This window comes from Balaenoptera borealis (genome assembly GCF_965194805.1).
Source record: "Balaenoptera borealis genome assembly, chromosome: 13".
In the NCBI taxonomy this organism is placed as follows: Eukaryota; Metazoa; Chordata; class Mammalia; order Artiodactyla; family Balaenopteridae; genus Balaenoptera; species Balaenoptera borealis.
The window spans coordinates 40,494,321-40,519,631 of NC_138870.1; the positions used below are offsets into that span (position 1 = coordinate 40,494,321).

The window sequence follows — 25,311 nt, forward strand, 5'->3', positions numbered from 1 at the left end:
TCCAGGGGGTGACTGCACCCAGCAGCCTAAAGGAGGCCCAGGGTTGAAAGACTCCAGGCAGCGGGTTGGAGGGTGGGAGGCCAGACGGGGCCTCTTCTCTTATGTGAGGGCTCCTCTGATACTCAGCTCTCTGAGGAAAGGGCCCTACCATCCTGCAGCCGGCAGCTCTGGGGCCCCAGGGAAAATCTAGCACGAGAAGAGCCTGGAGGTGAGAGGGGTCTGAAGGCTGCTTTGCTGATGTGAAAGTTAACCTCCTGAGACGGGGGTGAAGGGGTAGGGCTGCCGGGGGAACCAGGGAGGCACTGCCTTCTAGCTGTCATCCGCTGCCCCCACCCAACACCTCCCAAGCCCCCGGCTCAGAGTCTCACCCAGTTTGAGGAGCAGATCCCAAGGGCCCAGGAGAAGCTCTGGAGCGCCCAGCCAAAGATCTGCCCCGCTCCCTCTCTCCGGCCCCGGCCCCCTGCTCGGCCCCCTGCTCGGCCAGCCTCGGCCCTCCCTTTGCCCTGTCCTCGCTGGCCCCTGCCCCAGCCCTTCTTTCTGGTGTGTCCTCTCTTCCAGGGCCCAGCTCCTCTCTAAGCCTTGACCCCCCTCTCTCCTCAGTGATTCCTGAGCCAGGTACATAAATCCCAGTGGCCAGAGGCAGCCAGGCTAGACCAAGAGGGGAGGGACTTGGCACTGGAGTTGTAGGGTGGGGAGATGGGGAGGAAGGGAACGAGGTGGGAGGAAGGTGAGGCAGGAGGGTCAGGAATGGGCTGGCACTTGAGAGAGGCTGCCGCCTTCCCAACACCCGACATGTCGACAGGGCCCTGGACTCGGCCCTGCGAAGGGAAAGAGGCTGCTCCCCCAAGCGCCGAAGCAGGCTGGGTCCAGCCCTGTCCAGCTCCCCCTCCTCCTCTCCCCTTCTGCCAGCCTCTGGGGACTGCTTGAGCAGCCAAGACCCTGCTGTTCCATGCCAGGCAAAAGGCTGGCGATTGGGCTCCAATCCTCTGCCAGCGCTCAGCCCAGGTCTCTCACCTGGATCCAGGCGGTTGCCAAGAATGGCTCAGAAGCTCTGAGGGCTCACTTCTAGTCGGGGGAGGTGAGAGCAGGCATCGATGTCACTTCTCAAGCAGGCCTCCCCTGGCCGCCCTATCTAAGGAAGTGCCACCTTGTTATTCTCTATTGCCGCACCTGGTTCATTTCCTTCTTAGGGTTTATCGCAATGGGTAACTAGATGTATATACTCATTTCTTTACTTGCTTACTTGTCTTACTGTCTCCTCCACTAGAGTGGAAGTTCCCTGAGGTCAGATGCCCTGCCTCTGTGTCCACTGTGTATCTGTGCCTGGGACCTGGCACACAGCAAGGCTCAGTAAGCATCCAATGGGTAACTAAATAGCTGAGTGCCTGGCTCAGTAAAGGGGGCCTTCTGGTTGCCAACCTCACTCTTAGGATTGACAAGCAACAGTTCCAGGATTTCCCCAGGGAGGAGGAAGCAGGATGTAACAGGAAGAGCAAGGTCAGGAAGCCCGGGACCCCAGGGAAAAGGTCAAGGCCCAGTAAGCATCCGCACCAGTCCCATTTGGTCCACGGCATCACGCTGAGTATGGACATGTACACAAATGCACACGCAGAGGACGCATGGGTAGGTCCTGGACTGGTCTTGAAAGGCTTGAATTTTGTCCTGGTCCTTCCTCTTAATATCCCTGTGTCCTTGGACAAACCACATACCTTCTGTGGGTCTCAGTTTCCTCAAAAGAAAATATGAAGAGATTGGTGGTCCTCAAACACGGCTTTGCACCAGCTCACTGAAGCACATGTCAAACTCCAGATTCCCAGGCCCCACCCCTGCAGATCCTGAGTCTATCTAGAATGGGGCCTGAAGATCTTTATTTTTAATACATTCCCAGGTGACTCTAAAGCAAATGCTCCGGGAACCGGCATTTGAGGAGGGATGAAAACGCTTTCCAGCAAATACCTGGACTTCTATTAAAAAAGCCACTCCTGCACAGGCATACATCCCCCCAAAATGTGTCCATATACCCCACGCAGAGCCATGAATTGCAAAGGTGCACAACTCTACAGACGACACACATCTGTACTACACGTGTGCACGTCCCCCAGACACCCAACAAAGAGTCACCACATGGATCACAAATTGCCACGGGATCACCTCTGCATACACAGCCCAGGGGCACACATGCAGGCCCACCACCACATACCCAGTGTGCACACACACCCATCACGTGTTGACCCACACTAAACAGACACTATCCTGAATTTATTTTGCCTCTGGGAACTGGTCCAGGACCAAAGGAGCTATGCTCTGCTGATGAAAACATCCCTCCCGCCTCTGCCACCCCCCACCCCTTGCCCCAGGCAGCATGCTGTCCAGCTCCCCCTCGAAGGGGGAGAGCTGCTGGAGGACAGTGGGGAGATGGGATGAGGGGAGGCACGGAGCCCTCCCCGAAGTCCAGCAGGCCCTCTCTTCCCTGTCCCCCCCAGGAGGTGCAAAAGGGCCTCCACCCAGCCCAGCCCCCGACCCCGACCCCCAGTGTTCACTCAACCCACTTGCCTAGATTCCCAAGCCCTGGGCCTAGGGAGCCAAAATGGCAAGGGAGGTGGCCAGATTGAGGGACTCCTCCTAATACTCAGACCTCTAAGGAAAGGGCTGTCTGGGGGCACTTTCCTGCAGCTCGAAAGCCTGGGTCCCCCAGGGAAGGTTGCCACAGAAACAGGGGGAAATATCACAGGGAAACACAATACCCGGCAGGGTCACCTGCTGACCAGGCTTCCTGCTGTGTTGCCCACCCCCCATCTCATTGCCTTCTTGGCCTCCTTCTCTGGCTCCTATTCTGGCCTTAGCCTAGGCCTCCTCACCATTGCTCTCCTTCCTGCCTCCCCTGGGTTAGGGAAAGCAGCCTTATGCAGAAACTCTGCCCCTTTTGGTTCCAAACAACAACATCAGGGATGGCCCAGAGCTGAGTCCCCCGCTCCTAATCCTACCAGCATCCCCACCACAGGAAATCAAAGCTTCCTGCCCCAGAGGAAGTGCCCCATCTAGTGAACAAATCCAACACATAAACGCACAGTCCCGGAGCCTTGGGGAGGACAGAGGCCAGCTCCCACGCCTTACCCCGGCCCTGTTTCCAGCAATACCCCACACCCCACTACAGGCCCCAGTCTCAACGCCGACTGAGGACAGGTCAGGGCCGAGGCGTGACGGGGGCGTGGGCAGGACCTGAGCCAGACCAGGGGAGGAGAAGGCCAGGAGAATGGGCACGGGCAGTTAGAAGGTCTGGTCCCAGCCCTGCTCAGCCTGCCATTCCCTGGCTGGGTGACCCTGGGCCTTGCATTAGCTCATCTTCTCTCAGACCCCTGCCAACTTCAAAATTACTAGCTCTTACAAGGAAAGGTCAGGAGAAGGAAGGCACAGAGATGGCAGGGGTTACGCAGGTTTTGGCCTTGGGCAAGGACGCCTGCAGCTACCGGAGGGTCCCCACTCCCTACGCCCATCACACGTGCGTTTCTCACTTCCAAGGGCTTCATATCCGAATTGAGGAGAGGATGGACGAAGAGAAGGTTCCAACTCTCATTCCCAGAGCAGGATGAAAGCTGGGGTCCATGATTCCTGAAGGAAGTGGGGGGCATGATAGCCCCCACCGATCCATCTCCTCCTCTGTGGTCATTTTACTGATGGGGAAACTGAGCTTCAGCGTCCAAGCGGAGTGACCCCAGTTTAGATTCTTGGCACAGTCAGTGCAAGATCTGAATGCAACCTTCTCAGCCTCAGGATCACAGCTTAAGACTTGGTGGCCAGAGAGACGCCCACCCCTGGGCTCAAGCTAAGGAACGCAGAGACCTCGGGAGAACACTTCCCGGGGCCAATTCCAGATGTTATACCAAGAAGCAGCTCTGAGCCTGGCCAAGCCAGGGACGAGAAACATGAGGGGACGAAAGGCAGGGGAGGAGTCTCAGCAGGTCCAGGACCTGGTTCCAATCCAGGGTCACTGGGAACAACACAGCAAGACTGCTTTGCGCCTTAGTTTCCCCAGAAGCGACTCCACAGAGGAGGAAGCTTACTTATTAATTCAGGTGGGTAGAGGGAACAGAGCAGAGTAGGGCGGTTGACGTGCTGAGCAATGAGGAGGTAAGAGATGTCTGGCAGAGGCTGGAGAAGGAGCTTCCAAGAGGGCTGGTATGAGGAGAGGAGTGTGAGTGTGCAGCGGCCTAAACCACTTGGAGGACCTGGCCCGTGGGGTCCTATGGGGGAGAAATGGGCCACTAAGGTGGCCCATTAGGAGGTAGGAAACTGAGTCACATTCTCTTTTCTTTCAGCCCAGTGGCTGGGCAGGGGTCTTAGGAAGGTTCCCATGGATCCAGGTGCAAGTCCAGGGAACAGGCTGATGAATCCAGATGTTGAGTCCCCAGCAGGGCCACTGAAACTGGTAGGCAGAGCTGGGCCTCAAGCAGATGTTGAATGAGGGTGTGGGGAGGGATGGGCAGCAGCAAGACAGCCAGTGTCCAGATGCAGGGGGAGGCCTCTGGGGAATGCAGGACAGCCAGCAGGGACGGGGGATGGCCTGGACTTGGCGGGAGGAGCACCAGTGGCTGGCAAGGTCAGATCCGAATGGGTAGCCTGGGCAGCGGGAGGGAAGGAAATGGGGGTAGGGGGAGCTGGGTGGCCTGCAAGCCCCGGAGGTCTCTCTCTCTCAGCCCACAGGCCTAGAAACTCTGGGCGTCAGGGCCCAGCCCAGCTGCCAGATTTGCCGCCTGCTCTTACTCCCCAGGACCAACAGACCGCAGGCTTGGGGGCACACATCCTGTCCCCCACCACTCACTACACAGCCTGCGGTCACCATCTTCCCGCGCCCCTCCAGCAGCGCCGCAGCTCACTCGGGCACAGGTGTCTCTTCACCATGATGGGGTGAGCAAAGGTGGGGGGCGGGGGCGGTGCTGAGAGAAACCTCGCTGTCAGAGACCCTCCCTCCCAGGGATCACTCTTCCCAGCGGAAGGGTCGGAGTACGGTCCGGCCGGGATTCGCGGGATGGGGGCGCTGATGTCCGGGGCTAAGAGCCCGGCTCCAACTCAATGGGTCCTGCCCTTTGCCCTGCGCTTCCCAATCTTCCGCCCCGGAGCACCGCCCCCTCCCGGGGCCGCGGCAGCCGTCCCTCGCTCCCGGGTCCCCCGGTCCGTTCTCCCCGCAAACGGGGGTGATGGGACGCCGGGCCCGCGCACCGGCGGCCCGGGGCCTCCAACTCCCTCCCTCGGGCCTGTCGCTGCCCCGCGGCTGGCGGATGTGGGCGCCCCGCTGGAGGCCCGAACCCTCCGGCCCCGGAACCAGCCCGGGCCGGGAGCCTGCCAGAGCCCCGCGGAGACGGGCGGGGCGGGCACGGTCGGGGGGCGCGCACGCCGGGCCGGGCCCGCGGGGCCGCCCGGAGCCCGAGCCGGAGCCCGAGCCGGAGCCCGAGCCCGGGCGGGCGGCGCTGGGTGCCGCGCGCAGGGCGGGGCGGGCGGGGGGCGGCAGCCCAGTACTCACCAGCGCCGGGGCTGTGCATCCAGGGGCCGGGGCCCTCAGAGCGGGGGGCTCATGGCGGGGCGGGGGGCTGGGGCGCCGGCCTCACATCCCCCCGGTCGCCGGAGGCTGCGGAGCGACTGTGAGACGGCGAGAGGAAGGGAGGGGGCCGGGAGGGGGAGGGCCCTGGCAGCCCGGCCGGCCGGGTAGGATGACAATGGAAGGAAATGCTTTATCTGAGTCTGAGAGCGGGCCAAGGGGGAGGGGAGGGAGGGGGCCGGCGCTCGCGGCCCGGGGACACACCACCTCGCAGACACGGCGCGGCGCCCGGGCTGGCGGGCGGCGGACACCCCGCGCGGCCGGCTCGCGGAGAGGCAGCGCCGAACCCGGAACGTGGGACGCGGCCCCGACCCGCCCGCGGACGCCGCGCTGCCGCCCAGCCCCGGCCGCCGCGCGGCGCAGCGACCCGCGCACAATTCCCGGAAACTCAGATACCTGAGCGCACGCACCCTCGCAGACACCACGTACGCGAGCACACATCCATGTTTACCCGGGGCAGACTCGTTCACACAGACACTCTGCAGGGGAGGACCCCCGCGCTCACAAGCACACACACGTACGGCCCACCAGCCAACAGCTACACAGGGGGACAGCGGGACACGCGTGGAGTCCCCAGTCCCGGCGAGGAGTACCAGACAGACACCCCCGCCCCCCGCCCCAAGCACGACTTGCCTGAGGAAAGTTCCAGGATCTGATTTGAATCACTGCCCAGCCCTCCCCCTCTGCCACCTCCCCCCCCCCCACCCCCGACCTCGCCAGCTGAGGGGAATCGAAGGGTCCAGCCTGTTCCTATTAAAAGAAAAAGGGGGTGGGGGTGGTGCGGATTTTCAAAGTTTCCTTTTTTTAAAGAAATTTCTCAAGGGATTTCCTTCCCTCCTCTCCTCTTCCTCTCTTCCTCCCATTCCTCTCCCCCCACCACCCTCCCCCCTACTTTCCCCCTCCCGGTCCCTATGAGTCAAACTTCAGCAATGTGCCCAGTGTCTCCCAGTGCATTACAGCGGATCACAGAAATGTTCCAGTCTGTGAGTCGGAATGCAGCCGCCTCCAGCCCTCCCTCAGCTAATAAACTCAGCTCCGGGCTGGCTTTACGCAGCAGCCCTCCCTGCCCCCCCTCCCTTTTAGCGGGACCAGAAGGTCAGAGTCAGGGGTCAGGGGCTGAGGCCCTCGCCATTGTGCTTCCCGGCCTGGTCTATCAGCCCTGTAGCCGTTGGCAATCTGCTGGGTCAGAGGCACAGCGGCTCCCGGGAAGGGGAGAGGTCTGCAACGGAAACGCTGGGCTCTCCAGCGCTGGGGGCCTCACTGCTAGAAGGCAGAGCGCAGCTTCCCTCCGACCCCATCCTGCCTCCCTCGGTCCTGGGAAGCCAGAGTCCCAGGATTCTACAGAAGAAGAAGAAGAAATTGAGGCTGAGCCAGAGGTGGAGCCATGTCAGATTAGAAGCAAGAGTCCCAGTGGCCTAGGAGGGCTTGGCCGTGCCAAGGTCCAATATGACCATAGACTCCTTGCTCCCGCCAGACCGGCTCCGGCCTCACCACCTGTTGCTCCTGCTTCCTACTTCAGGCCTTATCCTGGTCCCAGCACTCACTCAGCAGGCAGGTCCAACCCCTCTGCGCTTGTTCACTTATCCTCACAGACCCCTTTCCTGGCATCCAAGGTCTCCTACGACACGGCACCACACTACACGCATCTCTCTCTCTCTTCCCGCCCCTTCTGCTGTTCTGCTCAGTACCTCCTGGTACTTAGTGCTCACTGATGTTAGTTGCTTTTATTACTATTATTATTTCAGCCATACTGGGCTACTGGCTGCTCCCCATTGCGTCCTCATGCTTTCCCATTCCCCTACTTTGGCTCAGCGCGTTCCCTCCCAGCCCCTTTCTCCTCCTGTTGAAATCTGTCCAATCCTCAAGGTCTATATCACCTTCTCCAGGAGCCTTTCCCTGATTCCCATAGCCAGAGAGAGTCTTTCCTTCCCTCTAAGGACCCCACTCCAGCACCTTGTCAATCTTTCTCTGTACTTTGACTGTCACCCACTGTATACTTGTCTCAACTCTCTCATCCTTCCCAAGAATGTTCAAGAGTGGTCATCCCCTGAGCCCAGCTATGGCCTTAGTCATGGGTGCATTCCTTGTAGTGTCTTGCTGAGTGCCTTGCACAGAATTCAGGCTCCCTCTTGAGTTATTTGTTGAATTGGAACAGATGTTCATGGCCTTCAAGGACCATCCTCCAGCTGGACACCCCCAATATACCTTTTTTCCCCCATGACTCCCCATACTGACTCTGAAAGACACAAGTTCTTCCACCTCAGGTGTGTTTTTCCCAGCCCCCCCCCTTCCCCCCTTCCTAATTGAATCCCTCTCCTTGCCCACAGCCTCCAGAAAAATGGCTTGGCTGCTTCAGACTCCCAGCCTCTCCCCTGCTTTTTCTCTCCTTTAGCCTCACAATGCCCCCTCCTGACACCCCCCCCAGGACTCCGGTAGTTATTTCTGGACTGAAATCAGGCCTTTGTTTGCTCATTTCTATCATGTGCATCATTCATGTATTTGTGAGTTTTCTTTTTCTTTTTGACCTAATCACTGAGTTCCAAGAGATTCGAGCACAAAGGGTATCTCCTCCTGCCTCTGCCTGTCCCCACATCACCCAGCACGTGGCTTTCTACACACACCACAACTCCCTGCCCCCGAAGTCTAGGCAGAGAGAAAGACAGCAGGTGAGTCCTACAACCAGGAAGCTGGACTGTACCCCTCCTTCTTTTGCCCCTTTACTGACCATCCCCCCATCCCCCACCCAGAGGACAAGTCTTAAGCCAGTTTCTAAATCACACGTCCCTTACTGGGATGTGTTAGAGAGCCTCCAGGAAAGAGACATGAGGCAGAAAAGTGCAGGCTACCTCTCTCTCCTCTACCCTGGTTACCATGGGGAGGTTTTTTGTTTTTTTTTTTAAAGGCTCTTGAGTCCAGACCTCTCACAGACAGCTCAAGTAAGCACCTAGCAGAAGAGATTAGTCCCATAGGACCTGCCTTGGGTCCCTGGCATCTTCCTTGAGTCTCTGGCCAGTACAAAGCCTGAGGGCACCCGCCTTCTGCTTTCTTTGGGGCTCTGGGTCTACTTGACATTCTCTTTCTCCTTCTTCTCTCCTCCCCTTACTTAGCTACCTTTCACTGACTATTTTCCATGTAGCAGCCCTATGCCATCCCCCTGGCAAACATTAGATCATTTATTCTTCACAGTTATCCTTGTTATGCTTGTGATTAAAGTACGGCTCGTAACAGTTGAGAAACCTGACCAAAGATACACAGCTAGTAAGTGATGAGGCCATTCATTTATTCAATGAGTGTTATTGGGTGGCCACCTTGTGCCAGGGTTCAAAGCTCCATCCAAAGTCTTCTGGTCTAAACCTCAGGCCTCTGAGACCACTCCTGACCCAGCTTTCTAGATGTGGAAGCTGAAGCCACAATCCCTCCCCTAACCCGCACTTCCCCCACACTCTCCACAAGGCCAATCAGAAGGTGTTCATCCCTGACCGGGGTGAGGTCTCAGAGGGCCAGCACTTCCTTGGGCGGGCTGGGCATTGCATTCCAGTTTCTGAACCTAGAATCAGATGCCAACACGCAGGATTTGGACTTCCATATAAATAGGGGCGGTACATCCCCAACTCCATAAAGGGTTTCATGGGGTCAGATATAACAAGTGGAAGGAAGGAAGGAAGGAAGGAAGGGAGGGAGGGTAATTAGGATTTACTGAGCATCTTTTTTGTATCATGTGCTGTTCAAGGCCCTTTCACTTATATCTCATTATTATCCCCTTTGTTTTAGTTAGCAAACTAAAGCTCAGAAAGACGAAATGATTTGCCCAAGGCCACAGAACCAGTAAGTGACTTAATCCCAAACATGCCTGATTCAGAGCCTGTGCAGTTTCTTCTAGCAGGTCAAAACAGTGCAGAAGCTGCAATCAGGTCTCCTGCTCCAGTGCAGCCTGGTCACTAGAGGTCCCGCTCATCTAGGAGTGACATTCTAGATGCCAGGTTTCCTTCCTCACTGACCCCAGCCTCGTCCTCTCATCCCTGGTTCCCACCTTTGTCTGCTACATTGCCCAGGAGGGATCAGAGGAGCCATGTAAATATTCTGGCTAGGATTGAGGGGTATGGCTTTGGGGTGCAGTTAGGCAGACTCCCATCCAGGATTTTAGGATCTGACAGAAGAGGCCATACATCCTCCTGGGCCAGAATTGGATAGATAAATCAAGAAGAGGCTGGGGCATGGCTACAAGTTCAGATAGCCTGAGCTGGGAGGTGAGATGACTGTGGGGACAGAGGCAGGTGGAGAGAACTAAGCAAGTTCCTTCCCTGTCCCCCTACCTCCCTCCAGTGTCAACAAAGGTGATGTGGTTTCCCCTGTGGTCTGTTGCCCTAGACACCTGCAGTTCTGAGTATATACGTGTATGTGTCTATGTGCCAACCATGCCATGGGGGGACACAAGGAGAAAGCAGTGGGACAGGATGGGGAGGGGCAGGAAGCCAAAGGCAAGGTCTCCTCAACCCCAAGGTGAAGAGTGCACAATGAATGAGGAAGATGGCAAAGGCCACCCCCTTGGCTACTCCAGGTCCCAGCCAGGAACCTCAGGAGAGCATCGTGGGTGTCAGGGCCCTGGGCTGGGACTAGGAGGCAGGGAACTTGAGTTCTGCCATTAACTTCCTGGGTCAAACGTTTCTAAGTCTCAGTTTCCTGCTCTGTAAAATAGCAAGGCCTTGGTTACCTACCTCACAGGGCTGTTCTGAGATCATATGAATAATATATGCAAAAATTTGTACCACTTTGAGTTTTAGAACTATTACAATTGCCGCCCCCCCCCCCCATGCACACACACACACCATAGTGGAGATAAAAAACAAAAGCAAAAATGAAAACAAAAACACAGCCTCTGCCCTCATATTGATCACATTGTATTGAGGAAATAAAATAAAACACATAAAATATTTGAAAGCCTCTTGTGAAGCCAACTATTTCAAAAAATCTCACTACTATGTGATCTTGGCCAAGTTAAGACCTCTCTGGGCCTCAGGTTGGTTTCTCATCTATCAAATGGGAGAGCTGGTTTAGATCATCTCTACTTATTTTTCTGAGTCTAAAGCAGTTTTCTGATCGTGTTATTTCGAGTGCAAATGAGTACATGACAAAGAGGAAAGACCTGAGCAGATCACAGCCTAAATGAAGTTGGTGAGTTTTGGCTGGGTTTTGAAAGAGCCCAGAAATGTGAATCGGCGTGGGGAGAGGGGGTGACATTCCAGGTAGAGAGAATGGCATGTGCAAGGGCGAGGCAAGGAAGCAGAGGGTAGCAAACAGATTAGTGAGGCTTAGGAATGAGGTTGGTGAGGACTGAGGGAGCCTGGGGAGGAAATGGGGACAGGAGGAGGAGAAGGGGGCAGTCCCCAGGGCTGAGGCCACTGAGACTGAAAGTGGGGGAGGAACATGGATGGGAAGATCCTCTCCCAGCTCCAGAGGCGGGTGCCAGAGCCCATCCAGCCAAACTCCACCCAGGAGAGAGAGACAGAAAGATCCCCTGGCCAAGAGGCCCCACCTACAGGGACGGCCCATTCCTCCCTTCCCCTCTCTCCCAGCTCCACTCCAGCCTGGGGGTAAGCAAGGGCCCCTCCAAGCCAGAGCCCTGTTAGTGACAGAAACAGGCAGATGGGGGCACTGCCATGTCCCTCCATAACAATAATGCCAGCGGCAAAATAATAATAGTAATAGTGATGATGATGGTCGGAATATTGAAAATTGAAATATCGAAACACCGCGTTCGATAACAGGAACTAACATAGTGTTGTAGGTAAATTATACTTCAAAACAAACACACAAACAAGCTCCTAGAAAAAGAGGTCAGATTTGTGGTCACCAGAGGCAGGGGGTGGGTGTGAGGGGTGGAGGGTTGGAGGGAGGTGGAATTGGAGGAAGGTAGTCGAAAGTTACAGACTTCCAGTAATAAGATAAATAAGTACCAGGGATATAATGATAATGTGCAACATGATGTATGTAATTAATACTGCTTTATATATGCTTTATATCTATGAAAATTATTAAGAGAGTAAATCCTGACTTCTCATCACAGGAAAAAAACTTTTTTTTCTATTTCTTTAATTTTGTGTCTATATGAAATGATGCATGTTCACTAAACTTGTGATAATCATTTTATGATGGATGTGAATCAAATCATCATGCTGTACACCTTATACAATGCTGTATGTCAATTATATCTCAATAAAACTGGAAAAAAACAGTAATTGACGGTGATGATGAAATAAACCACTCATCACTTGCCCTCTGATAAAACCCCGCAACACCAAAACCTCTTGTTATGGCCATTCCATTTACTAGAATCTTTGCTTCTAAGAGCTGCAAGTGATTTATAAGATTATCTAGGCTGTAGGCTCCCCCCAAACCTGACATTATATCAAAGTCATGTGGAAGAACCTGTGAAAAACAGATTCTGGGGCTCTCTCACAGTCTGCATCAGACTCTTCGGAGTGGCGGAGGGTACCTAGTAATCTGCAGACCCCCAGGGAATTCTAAGATGTGGTTAGCTTTGGGACGTTCTGATCTAATCAAACCACCCCTTTATAGATGAGGAAACCGAGGACCCAGTCTCCCCGCCGGAGATGTGATGGTTAATCCGTGGCGGGGAGCAGGCAGAGAACTCAGGCATCCCAGCTTCTAGGTCAGCGCTCCTTCCCCAGCCTGCACTGCCCAGCCCCGAGATGCCTGTGCCAGCAGAGATTACGGTCAGGGAGGCAGCCACTGGGCCATACCCTAATCGTGAACGAGAAGAAATTCGTCTGAGTTGCAAAATGCCTTTCTGCAGCCAGCTCACAATTACTCGCTCCAGTGGCCCCTGTAGGGATGCTGCAGTCCACCCACCGGTGGGCTCGGGAGTTCAGCCTTGCTACGTGCCCCCAGCAGGGCCCTCTGTAGCCCCTGTGGCTGTATTGGCTGGAGGGCAGGATCTTACCTTGTTACCAACCTTAATGGTTCCTCTTTGGAGACACTTACCTCTGGCCCCGGAATCTCTAGGAAGGACCTTGAGGAGGTCCTGGCCTAAGAACACTCACCTGTCTTCCCCAGGAGTGTCTTTTAGGGTGGATTTGGACTAGTAGCCCCTGTGTGTAGGAAAGGAGCTATGAGCTGAGGGGAGGGTAAAATGGGGTGAGGGTAGCTATGCAGGGGCATGAGTGGGAGCATCCTTACTGCAGCCTTGAAGTACCCACCCACATACAACCACCACTATACTCGTTTTCATTGAGTATAATGTCTTATTTATTGAGCATCTCCTCTGCCCAAGCCAGGTTCTTGGGCACAGAGGCAAAGGCAACCGCAGTCCCTATCCCTGGGGAATTCATCATCTCCTGGAGAGCAGGATACAGCCAAAGAAAAGAGCCTGGAATGGAGAAAACTGTCAGAGGAGGGACTCCACCACTGATGCTGCAAGGGTTGATGGGTTCACAGAGTCATGGACGCACCACATTGGAAGGGACCTGACGGGCCATTGGGTCCTTGTGGGCGAGGGCAGTGGTCCTGCTCTGTGCCTGGAACGGCGGTGATTGTAGTAGTCTCTGCCCCATCCTCGCATCCCTCATTCTAGCTCGGCCTGAGCGGCAGAGGTAGGAGGGGACAGGAGGCAGAGAGACAGCCGCTCTCCCCTTGGGCAGACCCTGAAGCTGGGCTCCAGTCTTCTCTGCACAGAACTTTCAAGGAACCATTTAAAACCCACAGAGGACGGGCTGAGGGAGGCTGTGTTGTACTGTGGTTAAAACTGAGACTCTGGAGTCAAGCTGTTCGGGCTGGAATGTCTCGGTTTCCTCATCTGCAAACGGGGATATGAAGTGCCTGCCATATTAGGGTTGTTGTGAGGACTGACCAGGACGTGAAGTGCCCAGTGTGCAGCCTGCTGTCCGCCGGGCTGTCAGGGACGGAGCCCGATGCTGACGTTAGTAATAGAAGATAGCATCCCGTCCCTTCTGTCCCTCTAAACCGCAGTTTTCCCCTACAAATTCAGTCTCAAAATGAGTACTGACCTCATTTACGCAAAGAAATCCAAACAGGTCTATAGCCCTAGCTGTCCCCTCTGGGAGCCGGGCTGTGGGAGTGGAGAAGATATGTGGGACCTTCCCCGACCAACCCCCCGCCCCCAACCCCGTCCCCATACTCAGGGGTTATTGACTCAGAGTTGAGGAGGGGGACCCTGAACCAGGCTGCAGGGATTGCCCACACCAACTGAAGAAGGGGCCTCGCCTGCTCTCCCAAATCCTGGCACTGCACATCTGGAGTGATCTGCACATCTGGCTACATCCCTGGGGCAATGGCCACAGCTGCTGACATTTGACGGAGGAGAGATCTAGCTCCTCAGTCAGGGCCTGGGGGGCTATAAATAACTAGCTAAGAGGACCAGGGGGATGAGGTTGACCTTTGGGGGGGCGGGAGCGGCTGGCGACTTCCCCCAACCCCTCGGGTCCAGAGCCAAAGTTTTAGCAAAACAGGAAGAGGCAGCAGCAGCTGCTGGGAAAGTAGGAGTGGCTCCCCTTCCCCCACTTGCCTGGGGCCTTCGGATCCCAGCCAGGACCTGGGAGAGGTGGAGTCTTCTAGGCTGGGGTGGGGGGGGAGAAGAGGGGCAGGCCCACGCAGACTGTGGCCCCAGCCCCTGGTGCCCTCCTATGGCTCAGCTGGGGCCCGGGCAAGGGAGGATGGGACAGAGCAGGGCAGCCCAGTGAGTTGTGCCTGCCAACCCAGCCACCTCCTGTTCCCTTTCTGTTTTTCTATCAGTGGGACAACAGGAAGGACAGACATTAGAAATGGAGCATAAAATATGTCTGTGGCCCAGCCGGTGTATCTAGAGGCCCACCATCCTCTCTCATCCCCTCCCAGCGCACAGGTGGGCTGAGCCTAAGCCCGAGTGGGTGGGAGAGAGGGCTCTAGACAAAAGGAAGGATGATTCCAGCCTTCTAGAGAGGGGCCCAGGGCCTGGCCCCAGTGGAATGATGGACAACTTCCCCATGAACTATTGAGGTGGGGAGATCCAAAGCTCTGGGGGACTATTTTTCCTGGACTAACTTGTCCACGGGAACAAGCTCTGTAGAGCCGAGAGCCAGCTAAGGGGGCCTCATGAGGTCCAGGATGAAAGTTGTCCAGGAAATGTTGCTTTGCTTTGCCTTGCCTGGGGGAGACTGGCCACTGCCTGGTTGGTTACATCTGATTCGACGTTCAGCTGGCCCACATCTCCAGTGGGTCTGTGTCTGTATCTGTCATGAGCCCTCATTGGAGCCACTCAGCCTGGAGCCCCGCATTTTGCCTGCTAGGAGGGGCTGGACGTGCACCGCCCAATAGAAACAGAATGGGAACCATGTGTGTAAGTTTAAATTTTCTCAAAAAATAAAAGTAAAAATACATCAGTGAAGTTCATTTTAATAGTATATTTATTTAACCTAATATATGTAAAAACATCATTCCAGCCTGCAATCAAAACAAAAAAATGTTAATGAGACGTTTTACATTCTTTTTTCATACTACCTCTTGGAAATCCAGTGTGTATTTTACACTTGTAGTACGTCGTAGCCGTGTTTCAGGTGCTTGATAGCACCTGTGCCTAGTGGCTACTGTATCGAGCAGCAGAGGTTTAGACAACAGTCCCTTAACCTCCTCTTCAGCCCTTCTAGTCCCTTGCTGGGGAAGAGGCTCGAGAAGTGGAGGACGAGGCCAGTGAGGTCAATGCCAAGGGTTAATTTGCTCTAGGAGGAAGGCCGCCCACTTTGGCTTTCAAGAATCTGTCTCTAGACCTGGAACCGGTCCCAGTATACAGGCAAGCAAGGAGACTGAGTCACAGAGTGACATCTCCCTAGACAACTGGCCGCCTCCTCCTCTTCCCAACCCTGGTCCTCTTAAGCTGAAAGTTGATAGAATCTCATTTCCTCTTCAGGTAGGCTAGCCTCTGCGCTCCTCTTTCTCCTTCTGAACACCACCCAAAGGTCCTCGGGCAGCAGAGTTAGGGAATATGGGGGGAGAAGCAAACCTGGAGGAAAAAAACAGAGTCAAGCTGTGGACACATGGACTGAGGTGCTGGTGGGATGGTCAGGGGGAAGTTGAGTGGACAGTTGCTCTCCGGAGCTCAGAAGAGGAGGGAAGGACAAATAAATACCAGGGATTATCGGTGAGAGCAGAGAGGGAGCAGTCAGAGGTTTAAATGAAGCAAGAGGACGCGCCATGTCAGAATCCAAAGTGGGGAGAACATCACGAAGGAGAGATCTGCACTCGATTGCAATGGACGATGCTTTAAAATCCTTATAGAGAGAGCTCACCTCACACAAATTGGTAATAAACACTGAAACAGGGGTGGACTCAAGCTCAAAGCACAGAAACGACTCTTCAGGGAAAGAGGAAACACAGCCAGTAAGCAAAGGTAGGGGAACATTCAACCCGATCGCCATCTAAGTAATGCCAATTAAAACAAGATGAAGGCAGGCACCGTTTTCAAACATTAGTGAGAATGTGGTGAAATGTACATGTTGTTATTGGTGGTGTAACTTCTTTTGATATCAATTTGGCAATATATAGTAAGAGCTAGAAGATGTTTTTACCCTTTGGCTCAATAACCCCACCCAAAGTACCCTAAACTAGATTTCTATAACCAAAATTCAGGGCGCGGCGAGTGGAATCTGTGCATAATAATGCTCATCACCACATTCTTTACCATATGGAAAATGAGAAACAATTTTAACACCTACAACTGGAAAATTGTGAAGCAAATTATATTTCCACTCAATAGAAAATTATGAAACATTTGAAAAGATGTTTTGAATGTGACATAGCATGGCAAGAGAATACAGATTTCTACATGCCCGGTGATGGCAACTGTGTTTAAAGAAACCCGACATAGGCACAGAGGAAAAGATTGAGAGGAAATACGAGTAACAGGTAGTGACTGTGTCGGGTGGTGTGAAGGCACACGGTTTTCGAGTCGTTTAATAACTGTCAACATTGTGAAGAGCTATGGAGAACGGGGATGAGGGTTGACCAGAAGCCTAGATTAGGCTACAGGGGGTGCCCTGATGACCTGATGGAGGTCTTGAACTCATTCCTCTAGCAGGTATATTTACTGGGCTCTGTCCATGTGCCAGTTGTTAGGTCACTACGGGTATTAGCTCAGCACCCTCCAGATGCAAAAGGCCCAGATTCCCTGTCTGGGTTCCAGGGGTGCTCTGTTCACTGAAGGCCCCTGGAGCTTGGTTGGCTCCTGTGTCCCTGCTCAGGGCAAGACCCTGTGCTGGGCCTGGAGGGACAGTCCCAAGAGGACAGGAGCCAAGAGCAGGCACTGGGGCAGGGAACAATGTGTGTGGGTAGCAGTGGCCCCAGGGAGGTTAGGGGAAGGTTGGGGGGATCACCAGGGAGCTTAGGGTGTGTGAGGGCCACTCTGCCCTGGGGGAGGGTTTGGCAGGCTGTGGTTGGCCACCTGCTGTTTCATATCACCCCGAAGGTGACAAGAGACATGAGTGGGCCATCACCTCCACTGCCCCCCACGGGAACTCCACCTGGGCCCCCAACTACAGGCACCATCCGGCCTGGGCAGCCTCTTGTCCCGCCCCCCTCAGCTCTCTTCCAGCAACGCACACTGGGGCCTTGAAATAACACATTTTTATTTATGCCATTATTTCCACATAATTTGCCTATGATTCACCTGTTGTCAAGAGGCATGAAAACGTCCAGCCTCAGCGCCCAGGCACCCGCCGGTCCCTGTCCCACTCCCTCCTGTGTCCCACTCCGCCCCCTCCCACAATATCTTGACCAGCTCTCCCCAAGCCCGGCACCCCACACTCTCAGCACCTCTTCCTCCACGGGGTCCCCACCCCTAGCTCGTCCCTACCCGGCCTTTTCTGGGGAGTAGGAGGCAGGGGCTGGGACTGTGAACGGCCCAGACTGTGTCCACCCACTTCCCCAGCTCGGACCCCGGCCTGAGGCAGGCCCCGCTGAGACTCCGGATGAGCTCACACAAGCAGGAAAAGGGAAGAAGCTTCTCTTGGCCTAGAAGCGGGGAGCTATGGAACCCCTTTCTGCGACCCCCGCCCCCTACTTCCTCAAGCTGGATTTTCCTCGTACCTCAAGGTTGGCCCCTAGGTCCCTCCCTCCCCTTCATTCTGTTTCCAACAGGGCAAGGGGGTATAGAGTTTCCAGTGTGCGTGCATGTGCATGTGTGTGTGCGTGTGTGTGCGTGCACGCGTGTGCGAGCGCGTGCGTGCGTGTGCATGTGTGTGCGTGCGCGTGTGCATGCGTGCGTGTGTGTGTGCGTGCGCGTGTGTGTGTGTTGGGGGGCAGGAAAAGGAGTAGTCTTCTCACACCCTCATTAAATAGTAAGGCTTTACGGCTTTGGGGACCCCTCCCCAGCCCTCCCCAGGGAAATCTAGGTGAGTCAGGGAGCTACAAGGTGGAGGAGGCGGGGGAGGAAGAGGGCAGGGGGCGAGGAGGGGCTGCTGGAAGCGGGCCGGGCTGCTGTGGTTGGGTTATCTGATGTGAGGAGCCAGGTGTGCTCTGGGCGTGGGGGGAAGAGCAGCCTGAGAGAGAGAGAGAGAGAGAGAGAGAGGGAGGCAGAAACTGCAGACGCGGCCTGGAGATGCAGAGAGGCCGAAATAAGACAGACAGAGGAAGCCTGGGGGCCTTTGAGATCTCTCCCCCTTTCCTCCTGAGCTCTGCAGGCAGCCCAGGGGTGGGGGCCGTGTCCTCCTGGCCATCCCCCCCCTTGCTCCCACAGCTCCCCGAGAAGCAGGCGGCCTCCCTCCACCTCGGGACAGAGGTGGGGTGGCCGGGGGGGATGGGGTGTGTGTGGCGTGGCAAGGGTCCAGCCTCATCCTGAATCAGGGCAGTTGGAGACAGTTGAGGGTCTGTAATCTCTGTTGGGGGTTGATGGGTGGAGGAGGCTTTGCAGGAGGAGATAATGGGAGGGAGCAGAGCCCGGGCCTGGAACAGGGTGCCGTGGGCCCAGCCCTCCCCCTCCTTGGGTGGCTTGAGCAGGGCTGGGTCTTTCACAAGAGGAGTCCACCTGTGAGTCCCAACTGCCACCTCCTCTAGTCCTGACTCAGGATGTGTGTATGTTGGGAGGAGGATGACTGAGGAGAGGAGAGGATCCCTGAGAGAGTGATGAAAGTTTTAATAACCAAGACTAATAGTCACCAAGCACTTACTGCGCACCAGACCCAAGTCTAAATGCTGTGTGTTCACTTATTTACTTTTCACAACACCTCCCAAGTGAGTACAGCTAGTATCTTTGCTCTGTAGAAGAGAGACAGAACAAGTCCAGCCGCCAGCAGTCCGGCAGGTAGTTCAAATCCTGCTCCCCCTCATTGCAGCTTCTGCTATTCTCACCTGCTCCCCTAGAGGAGGCCCTGCAAGCTTCCTCCCATTCGCTTCACAAAGACCCTGTTCATAGGTGGGGAAACCGAGACCCAGAGGGCTCAAGTCATTGCTCCCAAGTTACACAGCTAGTGACAGGTGGTATCAGGAGTCATCCTTCACCACCGTGGCTGCTTCCCTCAAGGCTGGGAGTGGTGTGGAGTGGGCAGGGGGCGGTGTGAGGGAGCACCTGGGCTCCCTTTGCCTCCGTGCCCACAGCCCAGCCCCTGCAGGCCCGCGGTGGAGACAGCGGTGGGGAGCATCCGAAAGAACCAACAACCAAGTGAACGGTCCTCTCCCAAGTCTACTGACATCCTGCCCACCGACAGTGCTCCCTCGGCTCCCCTCCCATCCACTCCTCCGCCACCTCAAGGCCTTCCTGTGAACGCAGCAGAAGGCAGGAGCCCCTCGGGGCGGGGTCCCTATCAGAGAGGAAGTGGGGCTGGCTTCGTTCCCATCCCCTTTATCACTTCTCCCCATCCCCACTTTATCACCCAGGGCTGTTTCACCATCTCCTCCCGGCTGCTCTCCTAGGGCTCCAGGGTGGGAGAGGGGAAGAAATTTAAATCTGTGGGGCTGGGGGAAACAAAGGGGACAGCGGGAAGGGGTTTCCCCGACACCCTGAACCCGGTTGCTTATGGTCCTCTGCACCCAGGCTGGGTTGGCCTGGGATGAGCCTTTTCTGATGGGCGGCTTGCTCTACCTGGCCTTCCTGGGAGACAAATAGAGAAACAGGAGCCAGGTGCAGACACAGTTGGGGCCCCTGCACTCACTTCACCTCACCTTGCCCTTGCCCCATGCTGGCTGCCACAGGTGTTCACAGGATTTGTAATTAGATGGGGTTGGGTCAGGGTGGCAAGGGCCTTTCCAGATGCCCTGTAGAAGTCTGAGTGCAAGTGAAGAGGACAATGGGGAGATCCCGCTGAGCTAAATAAGGGCTGCCAGGCTGGGCTGCATGTGACTTCTCCATTTCTCACTGAGGTATGGATGCCTCAGGAGAGTTCTGCCCACTGCCCACTACCTTCCCCTCTCACTAACCAAAATCTATGAAGGAGACTATGCCTTTCTTCCCTGAGTCCAGCTCAGACAGTATTTGCAGAACAATCCAGCTTGGAATTTGACACTTGATCCACCCCTTCCTGCATCCCCTATATCAGGTATCCCTGGATCCCTGAGCCTTGGCTCAGATCTGGTCTAATTCTATAAGAATCTGTTCAGACTTGGGGTAAGACTGTTGGGTCCTGGAGAGGGAGGGGTTGTGGGAGCATTGCCAAGTTTCCCAAATTCCCATGGATGCCTGGGTTTTTGCAAGGCATCCACTCGCCTCCCCAAGACTCAATCTCATTACCCACCCCTTCCCTTTCTCCCAGGGAGGTCTTGAACAACTGAACCAAAGTCAAGTCCCTCTGGTAGGGACCCTGTCCCAAGTCTGGTCAGTGCGCTAGTGTCAACCTGCAAGAAGGCATCGTCTGGGCTCTGTCTTAGCCAGCTCTGTACGTGGTCTGTGGAGCAAAGTTTTGGAAGATGCAAGGCCAGGAGGGATGGTCAGAATGTTGGATGACAAAATGAAGATTCAAAAGATTTGAGCAGGCTAAAATGTGGGAGAAATCAAATCAGATAGATATGAATAGGGATCAATGCTAAATTCTGCATTTTGGACCAAAAACCCAACCATCCACATGCAGAATGAGGGAGATATGGCAGGTGCTGTAGGGAGAGGTAGTTAGCATGTGGGTTCTGAAGCCACAGGGACTTAACTTCTCAGTTTCCAAAGTTAGGGGAAGGTGCTGAAATTTGCATAAGTCTGTTTGCATTTCATCTTCCAGCAGGGACCCAAGCAGAATTTTTTTTTTTTAATTTGACATCTATTGTGAAGATCAGATCTTTTAGATGCTGACAGAAGTGGGCGGCACATTGCCTCATACTCATTCGTTCATTCATGTATTTATTCAGCTACATTTATGGAATCCCTCCTTTGTTCCAGTCTGGTAGGGAGCCCCGAAGGCAAACCAGAAATTTAAAACACACAACAATGTACACTTCATTCTACCATAGAGTGGGCGCACCATTCTACCCAGATGGGGCAAGGGAGGGTACAGCATTGTGAAGTTCAGGGAAGAATTTGTGCAAGAGATGAAGCCTGAGCTGGAAACTGAAGGAGCAGGAGGAGTTTGCTGAGTTGAGAAAACTGGGGGATGGAGAACAGGGTGGGGCATGTCTGGCCAAGGAAACAAGGCCTAGAAAAGTGTGCAGTGTGGGTCTCAGAGTGTAGGCTGGGGACCCCTGTGGATCCCTGAGCCCCATTCAGGGGCTTTGCAAGGTCAAAGCTACTTTCATAATAATACTAAGACATCATTTGCCGTTTTAACTCTCATTCTCTCACTTGTGTACAGAGGAGTCTCCCAAGGTTTCCATCTTGTGTGATACCCGAACAGATGGAACGCAGAACCAATTATGAGAATCTAGCTGCCTTCTATGAAGCCAGATATCAAAGAGATTTGCAAAACTGTCAAACAATACCTTGTCACTAAATTTGTTTTGTTACCTTTAACAAAAATTGTATTATTTATGTTAACTTAGATTCATTATTGTTTTTTTTTTAATTTAATGAGTATTTAAAATTCTTCTCAATTTAAGTTCCTAATCTGGTTAATATTGATGGATATAACCCACATAAACAAAAGCTCTTTGGTTGGGGGGCTCTTTATTTTTAATAGTCCAAATAGGGGTCCAAAGAACAAAACGTTTGAGAAGGGCTGGTGTGGAAGCAGCCTGCCGAGTGCACGGTCAGAGCTGCAAGTGGTTGGACGTGGCCGTGGCTCGAGTCCCACAGTCTGGACAATGACACGTTTTCCTGGAGCGGCAGACAGGCGGCATCATGTTGGCTGTGCACCTCGCCAAGGGGACATGGGTCCAGTGAACGCCAGGGTAAACGAATAGAAACTGTGACACGAAAAATACATGGAGCAAACCTGATTCTTGAGGCTCATCTTGATTTCCCCCTCTCTGGACAGGAACCGCTTCCGTCCAGAGAATACTGACGTTAGTTATGGGTCGGTAATGTGTGTACAGTGAAGTCGGTGGTGGTGGTCATTGAGGGAGCGAAGCTGGCAAAGAAAGACCATAATTGAAAGAAGCCGGGGAGGGTATTAACTAGAGTTCCCCGTGTTTCTGTGCCTACCTTCCCATCTCTTTCCCACACTTTTCTCTCCAGCCGGGCTGTTTCAATTCGGGCCTATTTGGCTTATGAAGTTGCACACCTGCCCCCTGGTGGCCACATGGAGCAATGACGCCTTCCCCAGCCCCTGTAGATATTCACGGAGCAGGGGCTCATAGCTCCAGAGGCTGAGATCTGCATGGGCGGGGGGTTGGGGGGGGGGCGGTGGTCAAAGAGATCCCCCTGGAGCCAGTCCAGAGAGCCTAGCAAGGATCAGTGGTCAGAGGACTGGAGCAATGTCAACTTGCAATGAAAACTTATTTGACCACCCTTTCACTCTGCAACCTAATAACGATGCTGGCAGCACAGGTACTGTGAAAAGTGATTTACACAGATTATATCACAACCACGAACCTAGGAGTAGGTATTATTATTGTTGCCATTGTATAGATGAAGATTCTGAGGCTCAAAAATATCAAGTCACTTGCCCAAGGTCACACAAGGTAGCAAGTGGGAGAGCCAGGACAGGGACCCAGCAGTTTGTGCCATTAAGTGTTCGGCTTCTGCTTGTGCTGCTTGGTGATGGCCTGTTTGCAGGTCTGCCTTCTCCCCCTGGACTGTACCTTTTTGGGGGGCAGCGACTGTCCTATTCATCGCTGTATCCCCAGCACTGGGCTCAGTGTGACACTTGGAGACACTTGTGCTTGGAGACACTGAAAGGACTGCACAACCAAGCTGGACCTCAGAGGGAACGTGGGACCAGCAGGGAAGGTGCTCAGAGGCCCCAGGCACAGCAGGCCAGGCACCTTCACGGAGATAAAAGCAGGAGCAGGATGTAGAGGGAGGAGGGAGTGGGGGAGAGCGGCCCGGCGAGCAGCCCAAACCTGGCCCTATAGGGCAGTAGCACCACCTAGTGGTGAAGCTCAACATGACTTCGGGAGGAAAAAAAAAACACTAGACAGTCCAGAGCTGGGGAGAGGCTGGGAACGACCCCCTCTGGAGTGAGCTCCAGGAACTATTGCTACCCCCTCCCTAGAGCCAAAAAGAAGGGCCTGGCAGCATTCTGGCCCCTCCCCAAGGCGTCAGGTTGTACAAAATGTGAAGAAACAACCCCCAGTCCTACCTGCCCTTGGCTGAAAAGAGGTAACTCTTTTCCTGGGGACAGCCTGCATCCAAGGACCGGGTGATGTAAGAATGTAAAAGCCGGCTCCCTCACCTCAACTTGGGGCAATCCAAAGGGCCATCCCAGTTTCAGAGCTCCCCATAGGGTTGGTTGAGATGTCTGCTGAGTTTGCTTGGCAGCTCTTCTCCCTCTACCCAATCCCACTTTCTTCCCTGCCACCCAAGCTTGAGACCTCTCCCCAGTAAACTTCCTGCACTCCCATCTACACTTCAGAGTTGGCTTCCCCAGAACCCGACCTGCAACACCATCTCATATATCATATACGGCATGTCTGAGTGCAGAGATTCCAAGCAGCTGTCTGGAGCAGTGACAACCCCCCGTCACCACTCCCAGCCTCTGCTCCACATCCTGCTGTGCTTCTTGGTCAGTTGGAGCACAGACCCCTTCAGCAGGCTTCTTGCCCACAGCGATGCTAGTTGGCATGAAGAGGCAGCCCTTTGGCCGCACTAGGAGTGCCAGATGTCACTCATCACCCTTGTCTCTACAAGCCCGGCTGGAGAGAAAAGTCTCATCACCTGCAGGGCCATGGGGCAGACCCAAGACAGACCCAAGGTGCATAGACAGCTTCCAGGGAGCCCCAGTAGGAGCTAGAGACCCTGACCTGAGGGATCTGGTCGCTCCAGGCCGGCCCTGTCTGCTTGTCTCCAGGACTGAAGGAATCAGTATTTCCTGGAACAGCGCTGACGTATTTATGCCACCTGAAGCTCTGAGCCTATCAACCTCATGATCTGTGAGATGTTTCTTCTTTATGTCTCTTTTGAGGAGCAGACGTGTTCACGGCAGTCCCGCTGCAGCATTGCTTGATGTAAAGGGAGGATGTTCCCTGAATACCCTCTATATGGTGTCGAACACTTGGTGGCCATCTGCCCAACAGATCAGCAGCAACATACCATCCAAACATAGGACCAGATAAGAATGCATTGTGTAGACCAATGCCGTCCAATAGAACTTTCTGCAATGAGGGAAATGTTCAGTATCTGCACTGTCCATTCCCATAGCCGTGGGGCTATTGAGTGCTGAAAATGTGGCGAGTGCAGTTGAAGAGCTTAATGTTTACTTTTATTTAATTGTAATGAATTTTAATGTAAATAGTCACATGCAGCTACCTTACTGAACAGCACAGATGTAGACCCAAGACTTGGAATGTGAAAACTTAAAATCACTTTCTCCTAAGTGTGTGCATTCCTCTCTGTTTACCTGGAAAAGTTGATTGTAACACACAGCCCTGGAGATTTTGTGTTCCTCTGGATCATCTATAAAAATGCTAAATAAGTCTCCTAACAGTTTCTAAGGACATGTCTTCACACTTCTCCTGCCAGAGCCTGTGTCCGTTTAGGCAGCTGCTGGTTTCCTTTCTCTAAGTCCATTCACTTTTCTTGGCAAAACGGCCCTCAAGCCCCACCCCCAATTCTTCTATTCCCATCCCATCCCCCACTGACACATTTGGTTTGAAATCTTTTCAGATGCTTCTGAAAAATTAAATCACATCCACAGGTTCCTAGGCCAACTTATCATAAACAAATACATTGGTTATGTTTTTCTTGCATGATTTTCCCTTAGGATGACCATGTGTGTCTTTGGTTAGTTATTTTTGCTTGTGTGTTTAACGAAAGCTGCCCTTTATCATAAACCCCCCTTTTTTTGGAAATGGAGGGGGTACATTGGCTCCTCAGGGCCCTTTGGGAGTCCTGTATATTCATAGGAGTCACTTGAAGTTTGCCAAGTCACTGGCACAGCATTTCAAATACAAGACACATTTTTGTCAACAGCCGCCTGGCTTCCTATTCTTGAGGTTCGCAGGTAAGGGCCACACAGAAATGGACCCAACACATGTGACTGAATGCTTCCTGAGAGTAGAGCCCTGCTGGATCCAGCACCTCCAATTTCTCTATCCCAAGGCCTACTTTAGGAATGGGAATCTCCCTTACATCCACTTTAATAGAGAGCTGGCATGACTAGCTGTCATTTGTCAGCCCACTCAGCTCAATAGGAAGCAGT

At 54.1% G+C, this 25,311-nt stretch overlaps 1 protein-coding gene across 2 annotated transcripts in view; it reads right to left on the reverse strand.

The window, feature by feature from the left end:
* HDAC7 (histone deacetylase 7) overlaps positions 1–6,010 on the reverse strand; it is a 35,874-nt gene extending 29,864 nt beyond the window's left edge. The window contains exon 1 of one of the 2 annotated variants that reach the window (XM_082349356.1): positions 5,990–6,010. Coding sequence is in view for 1 of the 2 variants with exons in the window: in XM_082349358.1 (XP_082205484.1) it covers positions 5,519–5,537 (19 nt within the window). In the remaining variant the exon portion in view is untranslated. Of the gene's footprint in view, positions 1–5,518; positions 5,875–5,989 lie in introns of those variants that run through there. The other variant, XM_082349358.1, reaches the window with a different exon arrangement.
* Positions 6,011–25,311: the final 19,301 nt, after the last annotated feature.